The 16730-nt window shown below is 37.2% G+C and overlaps 1 protein-coding gene across 1 annotated transcript; it reads left to right on the forward strand.

Annotated features, from left to right (window-relative positions):
- The first annotated feature begins 391 nt into the window (after positions 1-391).
- Positions 392-6479, forward strand: LOC107101508 (ribosyldihydronicotinamide dehydrogenase [quinone]-like). Its single transcript, XM_015400458.1, has 8 exons — positions 392-412; positions 627-827; positions 942-1002; positions 5388-5552; positions 5616-5746; positions 5815-5928; positions 5991-6092; positions 6163-6479. Exons 1-8 carry the CDS (start codon positions 392-394, stop codon positions 6457-6459), a joined length of 1092 nt encoding a protein of 363 aa, XP_015255944.1. The 3' UTR covers positions 6460-6479.
- The last annotated feature ends 10251 nt before the right edge of the window (positions 6480-16730 follow it).

Consider the following 16730-nt stretch of genomic DNA (forward strand, 5'->3'; position numbering starts at 1 on the left):
ATGGAAAGGGAGATGAGAAAAGGGGGTTAAGAACTAAGGGTAGAGAGTCAGGAAAGTGCATAAAGAGACAAAAATTATGTACAGTAAGTTTGAGAAGTCAGCTTCCATACCTCTATGAGACAAGAGGGACAGAAAACAGACAGCAAAATAGTAAGAAGACAACCGACGAGAAAAAAAAAAAAAAAAAAGCTTCAAGAGGAGCAGGTATTTTTTTCATGTGTCTTGGAGTCAGAAACTATGGTGATTCAACAATATTACATCAGAGTGGTCTATATCTGTAGCTGTAGCTTAGTATTGAGTGTGTATCATCTTTATACATGAGTATGCATGAGCATACTCATATATAAAGGATTCACAAAGCTTTGGAAGGAAAGTATGCTTAATAGCAGGTATGGGCGTCACCAAACTAGCCGTACAGGGCCCAGCACAGAAAAGAAGCCGATGCAAGCCCCATTGTCCAGATCACCCCAGATCACTGGGACACCAGGAGGGCTGATACAGGAATGGCCACACCCACCAGAGAAGGGCAGATGAGAGCACCCGGAGCCTGACCACCGAGCGACCAAACCCCAAAGGGGCCTGATTATTGGAGACCACAGTAACGGTGTCATATTGGGCCCCGGCAGCGAGCCCATGGGGTCCACCGGCGGCCAGTCATACACAAGGTAGATTTGGATGGGATCTCCAAGGTCAGGGTGAACACCATTTCCAAGTGGGGACCCCTGCCTGGCTCAGCAGCCACCAGGAATGAGACGCACCCAATCAAGTACCCAGCCCTGCACCTAGAGAACCGTCAGATTGCCAGCAGACACAGGATCCGGCCACTGGTGGTTTTTGAATCAGATTTTGGTGGGTAATGTTTGGTTTATTGAAAGGTTTTATCTGTCCCTGTGCAAATGGGTTTAGCTGACATATAAGCTCAGATCCCGATATCTCCGCAGTGTGGGGACTATAAATCTGATATCTGCGTCTACGGTACTGGTGCTAAAGCTCCTCAGAAACGTAATTAGCATACAGAACAGCAGTGAGAAGTTTGGCTTCATCGTACAAATAAATATTTTTTAAAAATTCATACATTTTGATCTCTGGTTAATTTCTCTCACAGTGAACATGAACCTACGATGACAATTTCCCACCCCTCCATGACTTCTAAGTGGGAGAACTTGCAAAATAACAGGGTGTTGAAAAACTTAACTTCCTCACTGTACTGTATATATACTGTTACCAAATCTTTGAGGCTGCAAATGCAGCCATCACATACTATTAAACTCACAATCAGGTACTTTCAAACTCTGTTACAATACCACTAAATTATCTACTATATTGTATTAAACATGTATTTTTTTTTATCTAAGTAGATTGTGGTAGTAAATGACAAAACTAGCTTTTACGAGCTGTTTTTGGATTGCTTGGACAATATACTATTATATTAGTATGTTCAGGCGTGGGAAGTATTCATTTACATTTACTCAGTGACAATAACTTGAGTAATTTTTTGAAAAAAAAAAACAAACAAAAACTTTTAGGAGTAGTTTTACAGCATAGTACTTTTTACTTTTACTTGAGTAAAATTTCTCTCTACTCCGTCATTTGTAAGTAACTTCACTTAGTGAAAACAAGCTTGTTTTAATCAAATATGCAACACTGAGAGACATACTTTCATCTTTTTTGTACTCAAGACTTATCAGTTAATATTATTATTCCATTTGTTGAGTCTGCCATGTCATTTGGAGGTCGAGTAACAAAAATACAGTAAACAGTACATTTCAATTTAACATATTCTTACATATTGTAAAATTGATTTTCTAGGCTTTATAGCTCAAAAATATTAAATCAGTTGTCATGATCATTTGTATTCAGTAGATTACTTAAGCAGTACTTGAGTATACTTTTTGACAACTACTTTTTACTCTTACTTGAGTAATTTATTTAAAGGCTACTTATACTTGAGTAAAAATAAGATGAAGTAGTGCTTCTTTTACTTAAGTACCATACCCACTTCTGAGTATATTGGTGTATTTTAGATAATTTATTGGTATATGTAAGAGAGTTTAATAGTACATGAGAGAGAGTTTCATAGTACGTGTGAAGTAGTTTGGTACTATACATAATAGAGTTTAATAGTATATGTAAAACAGTTTGACAGTACATGTAAAAGAGTTTGATGGTACATGTAAAAAAATGTTAACACAGTTAATTAGTATATATAATAAAGTTTGATAGTACATATCATGTACTATTAAACTGTGTTTGTTTAAGAGTATGGTTGTCTTTATGCAAGGGAATAGTTGTGACTGTGAGAGTTTATTCAGGCAAGTAAAAGAAATTGAACATTTTGTCTCCCGGGCTTCTCATACTACAGTGAATGGAATGGGAAGTAAAAGCAAGATGAAAATAAAGAAAGCAAAACATAAAAATAAACTTCCGCTCCCACCCTACTTCATAGCCAAATCTAAATTTAGGACTGCATCAGAATCTGCCTAAGCCTGTTGTAAAAAAAAAAAAAAAGTGAATACAATAAATTAAAGCATTATTTTTGTGGCACATTAAAAATAAAGTAACAAGTTGAATAATATTTTGTATAATTCAGAAAAATACCGATTAAAGGTTAGATTCTTACATTGACATCCATATAAAGTAAAAAATAATAAATGTCTTTTTTTGCATTCACTTTAACATCATGGTTTTCATCAGCAATTGAAAAAATAACAAAAACAGCCCCTGACATCATTCGACCCTTTTAAGAACATATGTATCTGTCTGTGGGAGTTTAACATGTTTTTGAACATAAACTGTTCATCAGAGTTAGACTCTTATCTGTATTTATTTTGCTCTCTTGCAGTTCGTCATAGTCCTCCCAGCAGTGCTACACAAAAAGCCATTTTGTTGGTTCAATTGTAGGAAGTTGGTATGGTTTTAAAAGACAAGGGAAAAAAATCCTTTTGAAAACATGTTTGAACAAGTGAGGTTTATGAAATGTGTTTTGGGAGTTTTGTGGCGCCTGTTTAGTTAAAACAGTTGATTAAAACATCAGAATTAGCACACCTGTAACTATATTTTATCCACTTTTTAAAATAAGTTAGACTATAGCTTTCTACTTTCAGGTTTAGAGATTAGACATATTTTTTATAATCATCAAAAATGCAAAAAATAAGGAAACATTAATTTTTAAAGATATTAAATATAGCTATTGCTCCCCTCTCCAAATAATGAAGTTGAAGTTTGTTACTAGTACAATCTTCTTAGTAAATCCTGAAAGGCCAAATCATGATATCGTGGCTATGTATGCTTATGAAAGAGCCCCATTAAGAGACACCTGGAACTGTATTTTAAGAAAATGTCACAGCAATGCTTTATCCTTAGGAAAAACTGTGGAAATATATAGGAAGAGAATTGTGGACCTTCATGCTCCTGGTTTATCCATGGTTCATGCTTTTTGCAGATGCCCATACCTGTATGTGGCAGCCTCTTCTATTCAAACATTTTCAGCAAGCTTTGACGACATGGGAATATCAATCTCCCACACTGTTCAAAAAGGAGGCAGACTCTTTTTTTCCCAGAGGTGAATATTTCTTGGTTTGAAATCTGCAACTACATATTAGAATAGTGGAAAAAGACCACAATAGGAGACTTGTCAAAGCTGATACCTTTTATAAACCACAAAATATAGCTCTGTACCAACATGAGCTGAAAGGTCAAGACACACTCAGAAAATCTTTACTCCAAATGGGTCACATAGAAGATGGAGGTGTTTGACCACAACATACATAGTTTCTATTGGGGAATAACAGTTGGAAGTTTACAAGCAAAACAACACAATCCCAACAGTGTAGTATGGGGGTAACAGAATCCCACTTTATGTGTGTCAGCAATCAGAATCTACTGCGTACAACTCAACAGATTACATTGTTTGAACAAAAGTTTTGAAGATTTAAGAAATATATCAAGACATCAGATATAAAGTGCGAATTGGCTACAAATTGGCTCAAGGACAATATAATTTTTTCCAAATGAGCATGGTACTGTACTGATCTCAGGCCCATCAAATATGTTTTGTCAAAGCGAAAAGGGTTGCATTTGAGCAAAGTTGCCCACAGCCTGAGTCCAAACTTGCACAGATTCACAGTTTGGCCACACTATGGCACTGTAAGCCACATTTTACCACTTCCATCCCCACTGTTAGAAATAAAAAAAGTAAAAGCAGAGTGCCAGAATAGTGTTGCAATTATATAGATTTTAATGTAAAAGAGAATAAACATAAGAAAGATATTTAGGTAAAATGCATAATAGACTAAAAGATCCAAAAGTCTGCAGCTGATGGGTTTAAATGAGCATAAAACATGCTGTGAGTCTCATTCACATAAGCTTTTCATGTCAAAATGTAAAGTCTACAGAGGAGTAATGCAACATTTCCTGTTTTAATACAGTCCAGCTTCCTATTTGATGCATTTCTATCAAAGGCTTACTGAAATGAGTCTATGCAGTCAATTATTTTTGACAACATAACTTGATTTAGCAGTTGTTAATTGAACCCTTCCTCTCCAAAGAAGCAACTTGGATGGAATATCTGTGTTTGATGCCAGATGTGTCCCAGTTCTATCTCTTTGAAGCCCATTGCTAAAGCTGTTTTTTATAACAAGGCCTCGTTGGCGTGTGTACCTGACCGCAGGCAACTGTAAAGAAAAGTAGTGTAAAGGAAAACCAACTGTACAGTGAGAGGATTACCAGGCCACACTGGCTTCATGTGGGTGAAAGATACCAAGACTGGCATGTAAATTTAAAACATCTTGTAGACAGAAAAACAAATACAGACATGCGTGCTATCAAATATCCTGGATTCACATGTGGGCTCTGTTGCTTTACTTTTAGGCTTAAAGAAGAAGAAAATAAACACTGTCTTAAAGTAGATCATGAGTAAAGGGGCTGTTTCAAAACTATATTTGATAAAAACAATTGACCTACATTCAGTGATATGTTAAATAAAAAGATTTTTTTAAATTGGAAACAAATCAGGAAGGGGAGGGATTAATTCTTTTACCTGATTGGTGAAATAATGATTCCATGATTGCTGACCCTGATTGTTAATTGGAACCATCTGAGACAGCTGCCAGAAGAAAACATGTATAAAAGCAATATTTGGAGCTTTGAAGTTTGAATGATCTACATGTTTTATTTTCTTAAACTGCTTATTATTTAGAAACCAGCTTTAAAAAAAAAATTAATAAATGGGTAAGTATTTTATCTTGGATGTATTTCAAACTCTAACATTCACTATGTTAAGTCTTTACAGCTGATGGTTTGAACAGTTTTTTTATTTTTTTCTAATAATTTTGAAATACTTTCAGGACTAAATTCAAGGTTTGTTCTCTTTTTCCCTGTTGCGAAAGCAAAGAAAGTGCTGATCGTGTTTGCTCACCAGAGCTCTGGATCATTCAATGCTGCAGCTAAAAATGCTGCTGTAGAGGTCCTGACTGCTCAGGGCTGCACAGTGGAAGTCTCTGAACTGTATGCCATGAGTTTTAAAGCCACTGCTACAGCTGAGGACATCAAAGGTATGACTGGAAATTGTCTGATCAGATATGTCAATTACCTAATGTTTAAAAATTCCTGAACAGGGGATGTGAAGAATGCTGAGAACTTCTGTTATTTGGAGGAGTCTAAACTTGCATGGGAGCAGGGAAAACTGTCAGATGACATCACAAAGGAGCAAACTAAGCTCACTGAGGCAGACCTCATCATTTTTCAGGTACTGCTGGATATCTGTAATATGGTGATAAATGCTCCATGTTGTATTAACTGTATTCTTTCCTTCAGTTCCCCATGTACTGGTTCAGTGTTCCTGCCATCCTGAAAGGCTGGATTGACCGTGTTCTCACCAATGGCTTTGCCTTCTCTAAAGAGAAGCGCTACAGCCAGGGAATCTTCAAGGTGAGACTTTAATAAGGAAGGTTTTGGTGGCATAATCTTGTTTAACCTGTTCCTGCTTTTAGGACAAGAAAGCCATGCTGTCCTTCACCACTGGATCTCTAGAATCCATGTTCAGCCCAACTGGCATTAACGGAGACATGAATGTTACACTGTGGCCACTGCAGGTAATGTAGTGTTTTGCTGCAATAAACCTACATCTAGTGGAAATGTTAAATCAACTTCATTCCTCTGCAGAACGGCATCCTGCACTACTGTGGCTTCCAGGTTCTGGCCCCTCAGATCTTCTGGGCTCCTTCTTCTGCTGCAGCTGAAGATCGCAAGAGCATGCTGGATAGCTGGCGCACACGACTGCAAGGACTTCTGGAGGAAAAGCCTCTGTCCTTCATTCCCTTGGACTGCTTTGATGAGAAGGCTTTCCAGTTGAAGCCCGATGTCCATGAGAAGCATTCCAGCCAGGAGTTTGGGCTGACTGTGGGCATCCACCTGAACAAACCACTGCCCCCTCACAGCCAGATGAAGGCTGGATGCTGATCTGTCATTCCACTTGTATAATAAAGGCTGGTTTATGATTGAAGGTGTCTTTGAAAGCTTCTTGGTGTTTGACATTCATGCTTCAGAATTACAAGGATTTTAGGAATTTTTCATTTTTTTTTTTTTTTGAATGATTCAGATTTTTCCCTCTGGGTTGAATTCAGATGATTTGAATTCAAATCATTATGTCAAACCTTCCCAATAGACATCTCGGGGTAAATGTAAGAAAACATGGCCTATCTTGCACAAAGTGGTTATGTTGGGGATTGTACCTTTAAACATGACGATGGACTTTAAAAAGATGAAAAATGGATTTGGATCTTAAAATTCAGGGAGATTGGGGGGGGGGGTTCTACCCTGCCTTGCTGGCAGAAATGAATATGCTTGGAGCTCTACAAAGAAATGACAGACATGGCTGAACACTTTTCCCATAGAAGCAGCTTTTGTTTGGGTAAGGAGGAAATGAAGGGGGGGTAGGTACACTTAAGGAAATGGCCTTGTGCTCTCTTGTCGAGACTACAGCTTGACATGCAGGAATTGGATAGTCTGCCTGCTTCTAAGTTTGCATAAGGTTGTGTTTGTGCTAAACTTCCAGGTAGCGCAATCACCTGTCTTTGCAGCCAAAACCTTTCCAGACCTTGCCCTTGAAACTTTACTAAACACTTGGCAGATATTTGACTTTGTTTTGGATTGTGCACACACTATCTACCCACCACGCATGAAAACCTTTTCATTTGCATATCCCATTTTGTAAGCCCTAGTGTTGAACAAAATGTGCAAGTTAAATGTTTTGGGTATAAAGTTTATTCCATGCAATCTGATTTGTAGTGCTTTCCTGTTCTCCCATTGTCCACAAAAGTTTTTCCCACAGTGACCATGGAAGGCCTTTTTTTGGCTGGCTCTGTGGAGGGAAGTGGGTACCGTCTCTAATGATGCATGGAAAAGTCTCCGGAAAAGCATATCTACTTCAACAGCTCAAGTGCTTTTTAAGTAAATAAAAATATTTGGGTCAAATTATATTTATAAGTTTCTGAAACGATTTACCCTGATGATAAAATTTCCATTTGCCAAACATAAAGAACCTTAGATATGGACTTATTAAACCTTTTTAAATTTGACAGATTTGCTTCCCCTTATTTGACTTGTGTGTTTTTACCCAGCAATACATAGGTGCCTGTGTTAACACCAGATGTCATAGGGTTAATAACAGGCAGACTATTAAACACCATGACCCACAACAGGCAGCTGGGAGAGAAAAGCTGAGGGGTGGAGAAATGAGGTAAAGTGTATGATTTATCCTCTCACTCTTTCAAAGGTTACATAAAAATCCAATCACTTATACCTTCTGAAGTACACCCTGTTAAACCTTGCCTAAGTGTATGAATGAGTGAATGCTACAGTAGTTTGCAATAACATGAGGAACCTGAGGCCCAGCTCCTCTAAGCAATATTAAGATTGGCAGCAGGAAAGGTTTGTAACGAGCAACTGCCAGTGTTAACTTTCATGGCCTCCAACAGCCTCCTTCTCCTTCACATCATAAAGTGTCCATTGTATGTCCTCCATCATTATGGCACAAAGGGAATTCACTATGACATCTCAGAATGGTCACTGCCGACCCTTCACAGCAGCCTCTTAAAGTAAACTTTTTTTCCTTGCACCTTTTTGGTAGGTTTCAATACGTATAAAAGAAAAAAACAACTTCAAATTTTCTATCTGACAAATATAAATTTTTAATGTATTTAGTAAAACTGATTTACTCAAAGGAGTAAGAGAATGCAGGTTTTCATTTTTTTTTTTTTTTTACATGATGGGAAATATGACTAAAAAGAACCTAAAAAAGTATTCACACCTCTTGAACTTCTAAAACTCAAATATGTTTCTGATAGATGTATGCATTAGAATACAAAGCTTTGCACTATTAAATTTCATGGGAAATTCATTTTTGCATGATAAAAATCTGAGAAGTTTGGCATCAGCATTTAGCCTAATCCAATAGCTTATGGCTGACTTCCTTGTCCATGCTGAAGAAAGGCTTGCAGCATGCTTCTGCCACCACCATGTTATCAAGAGGGGATGGTATGATTAGTAGTATGTGCTGTATTTCCTTCCCAGCCACATTTGGAGTATTTCATGTGGCAGATACATTTCAGTGAGGTCTGAATAGAACACCTTCTTCCAAGTAATCTTTGTCCACTTCATGGGTTGTGGCGAACTTCAAATCTTTGATACTTTCTTCTTAACACAGTTTTTTTTTATCATGCAGCATTATTAGATAAAGTTTCATCATATGAATAACTAATAGGTACTCTTGGCCAACCCTGACTTTTGGATCTCTGCAATGACTTCATTAGCTCTCTGGTTAACACTTTCCTTTCCTGAGCTGTTAGTTTACATGTTTGCAGTTGTCATTTTCTTCCTAGAACAGAATATAATCAAAAAGATAGAATAGAACAGAATAGAATTATATTGATCTCAAAATGGAGAAATCCACTTCTGACATTGGCTCTTATGAACAACAGGAGGTGCACAAAGGAGGAAGTATATCCAGTGCACCAGATATATACAGTGGATGGTAAAATATAAAGGAGATATTTAAGGTGAATTATTTATACAGTACCTCTATTAGAGTAAAGTGGTTGCAGGTAAAGTGTGGTTTCTGGTTTGTAAAATAAATAAATAGTATAAGTTATTGCAGTGCTATTATACCAGGTTATTGTGGAGTGGCATTGTAAAGTCTGATATCATTCCTGATGCCTAACGATAGATTTATAAGTATTTGGTGCTGGATTGTATGAAGTTATGCCAGACTATAAGGGGCTTTATAGAGGTTAAAATATCTATTTTTATATCTCTATTGAATTTCTTCTCTTTAATAAAAAGTCCTGTAAATGTATTGTTAAAGTTTGTGGTTGTTGTGTGAAACAAATGTGAAAAATGTTCAAGCGGTATGAGTCCATTTTCAAAGCACTGCATGAATATAAAGTTCAAACCCCCTGTATGGATGTTTGTGTTTCCTCACAACCTGTTGCTAAAGTTCTCAGCTTGAACAGCTGTTTGGAAGAATTATAAAAATTTGTTGACTACAACAGCTGTGGAGGAACAAAACCACAAATAAGGGCCAAGAGGCTGGAGCAAAGTCCAGAAAAGGAGGGAAAACAGGGGTGAACAAATAATAACAAAGACCTCCTTCCTCCTCGTAAGCATTTTTGCAGGATATGTCTTTCATCCCGTGTTCAATGTATCCTCATCTCCGTCCTTCTTTTGTGTTTGTCATCTCCTCTCACCGATGTGAAAATCCACAGGAAACATTAACCACAATGAGAATTTTCACACATCTTTTGCGCTGTGGGGATTCCAATGCTTTTTGGAGATTATGTCTCGTGGGACTGGACTTTAGTTTACACCATGCATATACACTTTCGCAAATTGCTACTGACAGAGACTTTACTAAGCTAGGCTGGTAGTGATTGGGCCGGGGCAAGCCTGCAATTTGCAACCTGCTGTCATTGCTTTGATGAATAGATGGGGATCACGCTATTGGATTCCACTCGTATGCTGATGTATGGAGCAGCCTGGTACTGGGAAGCTGGCGTGAGGCACCAAAGCTGTTTTATATTTACAAGGGTTGAATGAGGCTGGGGAGGGGTTCTGGCGGTTTGAGGTGTCAGAATGATGGGGTTAAGACTCCAGTCAGCCATTACCCTCCTCTTTACATCCTTCTACATACTGTAATGAAAAGCAGATCTCTGCTATATCTGCCACAGGATGCAACAGGAATAATGTGCATTAGCAGATCTTCCCTGACATAAAGTTTTCTGTTACTCCTTATTCTTTGTCTCTTGCTCCATGTTTCAAACTGTCACACATCAATACAAACAGTAAAAGAAAACAAATGGTCTCGTGGGATTTTGTCTGTACAATAGCAATAACCAACCTCACTAGTACAGATGAGATATAAGTTCTAAAAGTCGTGGGTGAGACGGCACCCCTCACTCTAAGCTTCAGGCAAACAAATCTCAACTCCAGATGCTGCCTAGGATGCCACAGCCTGACTGTAATTCTCCCTGCAGTCTTGCATGTGCATATAAGTTTGCAGAAAGTTGAATAAGAAACACCTGGGATGAAGAATAGAGCTTGAGGTTATTTGCCTTTGCTTCTTCCTCTATGTCTTTTTTCTTCAAGTTAATAATTTAGAACCACAGGGGAAACTTTAACAGAATGTAATGTTCACAAAGTTTTCTAATTTAGATCTGAGTCATACTTTATTTATCTGCCCCGTTTATCTGCAATATTTATTGCCTCATTTTGTTTAAGAACTACAGAGTTCTGTTTAAAGCCAGTAAAGTTTAGACTGTTTTGTTTACTCCTAAAGCCTACACTCCTAAAACAAGAGTGAGATATCAGAAGGTCAAAGCTGTTCTGTTGGCATACCTTAAAAATTAAAGGGAATAGATTGTTTATACAACTTGTCCTTTAGACTTGTGTTCAGGTTTGCAGTGCATGGTAGTTATATTAATTTTCAAATCTAGATTGGGGAAATGTACAAAGTTTAAGGTTGATAAAGAGTGATAGCATCAGATTTAGAAAACCAGACTCAGACATCAAAACAACACAACTGCAACCTGAGACATAAATGCGAATGGCAAAGTCTGCAGCTTGAATTTGATTTCATGTTTTTTTTGTCAAAGTTCTCTCTAGTTAAAGCTACAAAGTATTATTTAATGTCAAAGTACCACATCAAAGGTCACCAAATATATTAAACTTTATTTTTACCTGCTAAATGCCAGCATAATGAGAAAATAATATTTTGGATTGTGAGGTGTTGTCAGGTATTGCCTTGTTTATTTCCTTTTTTTATTTATTTTAATAAATTGCCATGCAGACAGCAAACCAGTTGTGCTAAAAGATGCATACCAACTTCTGTCATGCTAAAGATACTCATTAGATATAAAGAGAAGGGTAATTATTCATTTTCCTACCTGGGAAAATGAAAACCCACTAACACCTAGGGTTACTTTAATGGTCTGACTGTTGACTCCCTGCTTGAGCTATCTGTCCTTGGGGTTGCTGGTACTATGATGCATATCATCTTTGCTTGGCTGTGGTTTGTTCCTTTGGAAACTGCTGTTTCAAATCAATAGGTTAAACAAGCTTTTGTGTTTGGAGACAAAAATTATCTTTTTACTTAGGTTTCCTGCATGGAGGACCTCTATTGCAAGCAAACTTGTTATATTCTTTACCATATTCGTTACGAATGATAATTACAATATGTAACAATCACAAGAAAAAAAAATAGTTTTCTGTCTAATATAAAAGATGCTGCTGTTCCAGATACTATATCATCCCTCTAAGGTAGCAATGCCTCTCTGTTTAAAGGGCTTAAATCAAAAGCCTATTTTTGTAGGTGAAGTGGATTTTAAATTACATGTTTATCTGAAAACTATTGTGAAGGCTGGTTGTATTACATTTATATTCCCTTGCTTTTGCCCTTTAACCGAAAGCATACATTTGATACCAGTAACACCTTAACACAGAGACTGTCATTCACAGCCACAGGTTAGAAAGATGTTGACAGCTAATGCCACCAGTTAAGCTTCTGTTATGCTGCAGGCCTCTCCAAAAGCACAAACTGCATTCCAGCAGCACTGAGGGCCCATTTTTCATTTAGCATGACATGACAATAGGGGTGATAGTTACCTAGCATATCTGTGAACTGAGTGCCATACATTCAGCAAGGAAGGGTTCATTGTAAAGCTCACATTTGGTCTGTTAGGATAGGATTTCAAGATTAGAGCTGAACACTGCAGGATCTGCAAAGAGATGGACATTTTCTGGTGAGCCTGCTGATAGATGCTGTCATTCACTAATCCATACAGGATGCCCTGAATGTCCCTTCGGGCAAGACATTTTGTTCAGAGTAGAAAATGCAGTCTTCTGTATGTTTCTAGTGACCTTGCTCTTTCTTCATGTCTGTAGCATGTCTCTAGCAATGCTAGCAAAATGGTTGTCTGTGTGTGTGTTGTGGGGAAGACTGGGGCTTGGGGAGAGCAGAACTCTTCTTTGAGTTACCCTTACGTGCAGAGAGGATAGACAAAGTCAATGGACTGCATGAGCAGCAGACAGTCTTGGCCAACACCTAAGCATTGACAGATTCACGGACGTAAGAGAAAGTCAAAACAGAGAGCCAAAAGTAAACTTTTATAAACAGTAAAAGGGATTACTCACCATATTTTTCAGCACTTAGATTGTTGTTCTTGTATGCAGCCTTTTCAGAAAGAATTACCCTTGGCCAAGATTATGGCTTAGATCACAGAAAATGGATGTGTTCCTTGAACGGTGATGATTTTGAGAAGTCAGATTTCTGGATAAAGAGAAGCAGATTCAATCATTTTGATGTATGATTGTGAAGGAAAGTTGTAGGATATTATATTCAAGAGTTGATGTATATTATAATCTAAATGTAAGATCTAATAGACTAATTAGGTCAAGACTGTAGCTAAAAGCAGAACTGCCTAAAATTTGGACTCAAGAGTTAGCTTAATTTCAAATACATATAATTATTTTTCAAGTTAACATAAAGCACGTGTGTTGATGCTGTGTGGAGGCTGTCTTCTTAAAAACCACTCAAGTAACTTGAGATGGTCAGATCAGGCACTGAATGAATCATGTGACCCAAAGTTCTGCTTCATGGCAGTCTGAGCTCCCCTTAAACACCAGAGCTAACTACGCCAAGTTTTTGGTTAGGCAAAAAACAGATTTGACTCTTGCCTCATTAGATAATCTTGTCATTTAATGTAGGCTTTATTCTAGAGGGGTCGATGTTGACTCGAATTTCGAAAATAACTTGATGACGTTGTTAGCTACCAATCAAAGGTGGTCTACAATAAGATTCCAAAACAAGGAGGGAGACTTTTCAATTTTGGGATAGTGCAGTGTTGCCATTGTTCTTTTTGGGGGCTAAACGTTACTTTGCAATTGTAACCAAGCTGTCTTAGACTTGATACATGTACTAAGTCCAAAATCTTGTGAGACTTGCAGCAATATTTCCCCACGAGACTTCCAATGAGAGTTAATAAATAAGGCTTTGCACTGTTGTGTTGCAGTTGGTGTGGAGCTGGTTACTGTATGGAGTTGCTGCAGCTTTTAGATGCCCCTACTATTGAAAAGTCAATGTATGTTTGAGCCTTGTTAAACTCACTGAAAACAGAACTGGTCAGGTTCATATTTTCCCATTTTTTTGGTGGCAAGCTAGAAGTAGGTGTTATGCCTTAGCCAGAAAAAAGCCAACTGCAACTTCCATCAGTGCGGTACGAGATGTTGCAGCTCGCTTCCCCCAACCCACACTCATCCATATACCAACATTGCAATAATCATTAGTCACTTCTTACAACCAGACACTTCGGACAATTATACAGCCTTGTAAGGCTATATGAACTGGAGACTGCAAACCACGCAGAATAGAACTGACTGTCGGACCTTATTGGCACAATTGTACATTTGTAAATATTTTCTCCTTTCCTTTGCACATATTACACAATCTTGCACTTAAATACTGTGTGGAGTCTTATTAAGCATACATTCAACCTTATCTCAGAGCTGAACTTAGACCTTCTGATTAAAGCTCTATTTTGTATATTTCTTATCCGTTTTTACTTTTATATGCTACACAGCAAGATCACATGTCGCAAGGTTTGTAAATTCAAAACTTCCCAAAAAATACATCTTGCCATTAGCCGATAGATGCATTAGCCTCTAATAGAGATATGCTTCGAATCACTGAACTGCAGTCATGTGTATGTAGTCAAACTACTTGTCAAACAAATCATTAATGTGGTACAGCACATGTGCTACTGCTATAATTGGCTAAAAGCTTGACAGGGGAAGCTGATGCCATTTAGTGATTTGCCAAATAGACTTGAAGAATTGTACTAAATTTTCCTCTATTTTGCAAACACTTTCCACAGGAGTCTTTCCAGATGGATACTGTGTAGAATTCAAATCTAACTACAGGTATCATTCGGGTTACATCAGGTTGGGTTAAATGGGCTAAACATGGAAGTTAAAGGTTACCACTGGTGGCTAAAAGGGACACAGTGTTTCTTAACATCATAATAAAAGAAAGGGTAAAGATAAGTTACAGATTATTTTATATAGCTCCATAGGTTTATTTCAGATCTGTTTTGTACTCTGTTTGAATCTTTAGAGTTTCCAAACTTTAACGGCTTCAAAAGGGGTATACAGTATTGTTGGCAACTGGTCTTAGAAACCTTAGTGGGGCTTTTTGAGTCTAAAAATGCCTATGCGGACATAAGTATTCATATAATCTGGATATAAACGCATCATCTAAATACAGCAGTCAGAATATGATGATCGAATTTAGCTCAGTTGGAATTAAATTCTGTCAATAATGTTATTAGTTATCATCAAGCACCTGGTCTGATGATGTTATGTGGATTGGGAGAAATTGAAATGAATGGACAGGTAGTATAATTTTCCTTCCTCTTTCTTATTCTGTAACTTAGGAACAGTGATAGCATGAGTTGCTTCTGTAGCTTTAATATGTAAAGCAGCAGCCCCTGAATCAGTCAGAACCAAGCAACACACCTCCACATGTGTACTGTAGTTGTTTTTTGCAGCATGGGCAGCAGTGCAACACTTCTTCTATGCTTATTGTAGGGAAGTTTGACAACTTTGCTCATGACAGAGTGATTCTTTTCTGAATAAAGACTTGCACAAATAAATGCGTGTCACGATGGGATTATTTGATTTTAAGCCCATTTAAACAAGGTATTCGCATTACTTTAATCTAAACACATTTCAATCAGATCAAGGAATTTTCTGCATGTAAACACAGCTAGTATTACACTTTTTTTTTTACATGAAAATGGAACTTGGAGTGGATAAACATCAGAAACATATCAATTGTAATGTCCTTGCACACAATGAGATCAATGACCAGCATGGAAACTGTTTCACGGTGTTTCCAGGGAATGTGTGGGGTCTGGCTTTACATACCTTCCAAGGTCAGTAAAGAGTTGCATGGATACTGTAGAAAAAAACTCTAAAACACACAAAAAGTAACATTTACTTAATAAAACATCTATAGAATAAATGAAGAAAGATTAAAGGATGATACAAACACACATTTAAGATAAAACTTGTAGTCATTTGTAGCTGAGATAATTGAGTTTAAGATTTTTTCAACCATGTTTAACCACTGTATGTTTATTTCTTTATTTTTTCTTTTTAAAAGAAAAGGTCAGTGGAGGGATTGCTGTTGTGCTGCAAAACACATCGTGTATCATCTTATCATAGCCAGAATTATCTGCACTTTTGTGTTATGAAGCGAAATAGACTGTGGCAAGTAGGTTTTCAGTAACACTGCAAATCGAGCCACATGTATCATGTAGGAGGATATACTAAGAAACCAAGTAATTAAATCAAAATAAAAAGTGCTAAGTTTCTACTTGGTCACAATTCAGTGTATTCTCATTATGAGTTCGTATGAAATCGTACGAAAAGTTATGCACCGTAGTTTTGGACGTTTTTTTCGCGCGCATTTCACGAATAGTTAGAGACATGAATAATTGATGATTGCACTGTTTTTCCCAGTTTTACGTACGTCCGCAGATCTGCTTTTTTTTTTATGTCTGCCAGCGCATGTGCACTGATGTGGTTTTTTGAGGAAAAACGTCCCAAACGTACGAAATAATGTGCATAACTTTTCGTACGATTTCATACGAACTGATAATGAGAATATGTTGCACAATTTGTCAAATCTTTTCTTTCATTTCTGTTTTTAGCTACTTGCTTGGTGAGGACTAAAAGGATTTTAGCATTATTTCTTTCACAGTAAAATTCGGTTAAATGATTAAATACTGCAAAGTAAAACTTCTCAAGAGATTGACCAACTCATCTACACCTTTTAAATGCTGATAAAACTAGAGACTTTCACCAAACTTAAGCAGTAAACAGACAGAAGAAGGCTGCAAAAGGACCAGACTGTTTTAAAGCAATATTTTTTAATAACAAACCAACAGGTTGATGACTTAATTAAGGGATCTTTGGGCGGTGACCATATAACTCTGGAATTTTTGTATAAGTAATTTTCGAATTCTTAATTATTACTAAGGATAAAATTTACCCATCTAGCTAAACAAAAATGTTTATTGATATAACCACTTTTAAAGGAAAATTCCGGTTTTTAACACTTTTAGCCCCTTTTCTGTAGTGTCCAGGATGAAATCGAATGATCGACACCAAAATTTTGA

This window comes from Cyprinodon variegatus, unplaced genomic scaffold (assembly GCF_000732505.1).
Source record: "Cyprinodon variegatus isolate N-32 unplaced genomic scaffold, C_variegatus-1.0 Scaffold1106, whole genome shotgun sequence".
In the NCBI taxonomy this organism is placed as follows: Eukaryota; Metazoa; Chordata; class Actinopteri; order Cyprinodontiformes; family Cyprinodontidae; genus Cyprinodon; species Cyprinodon variegatus.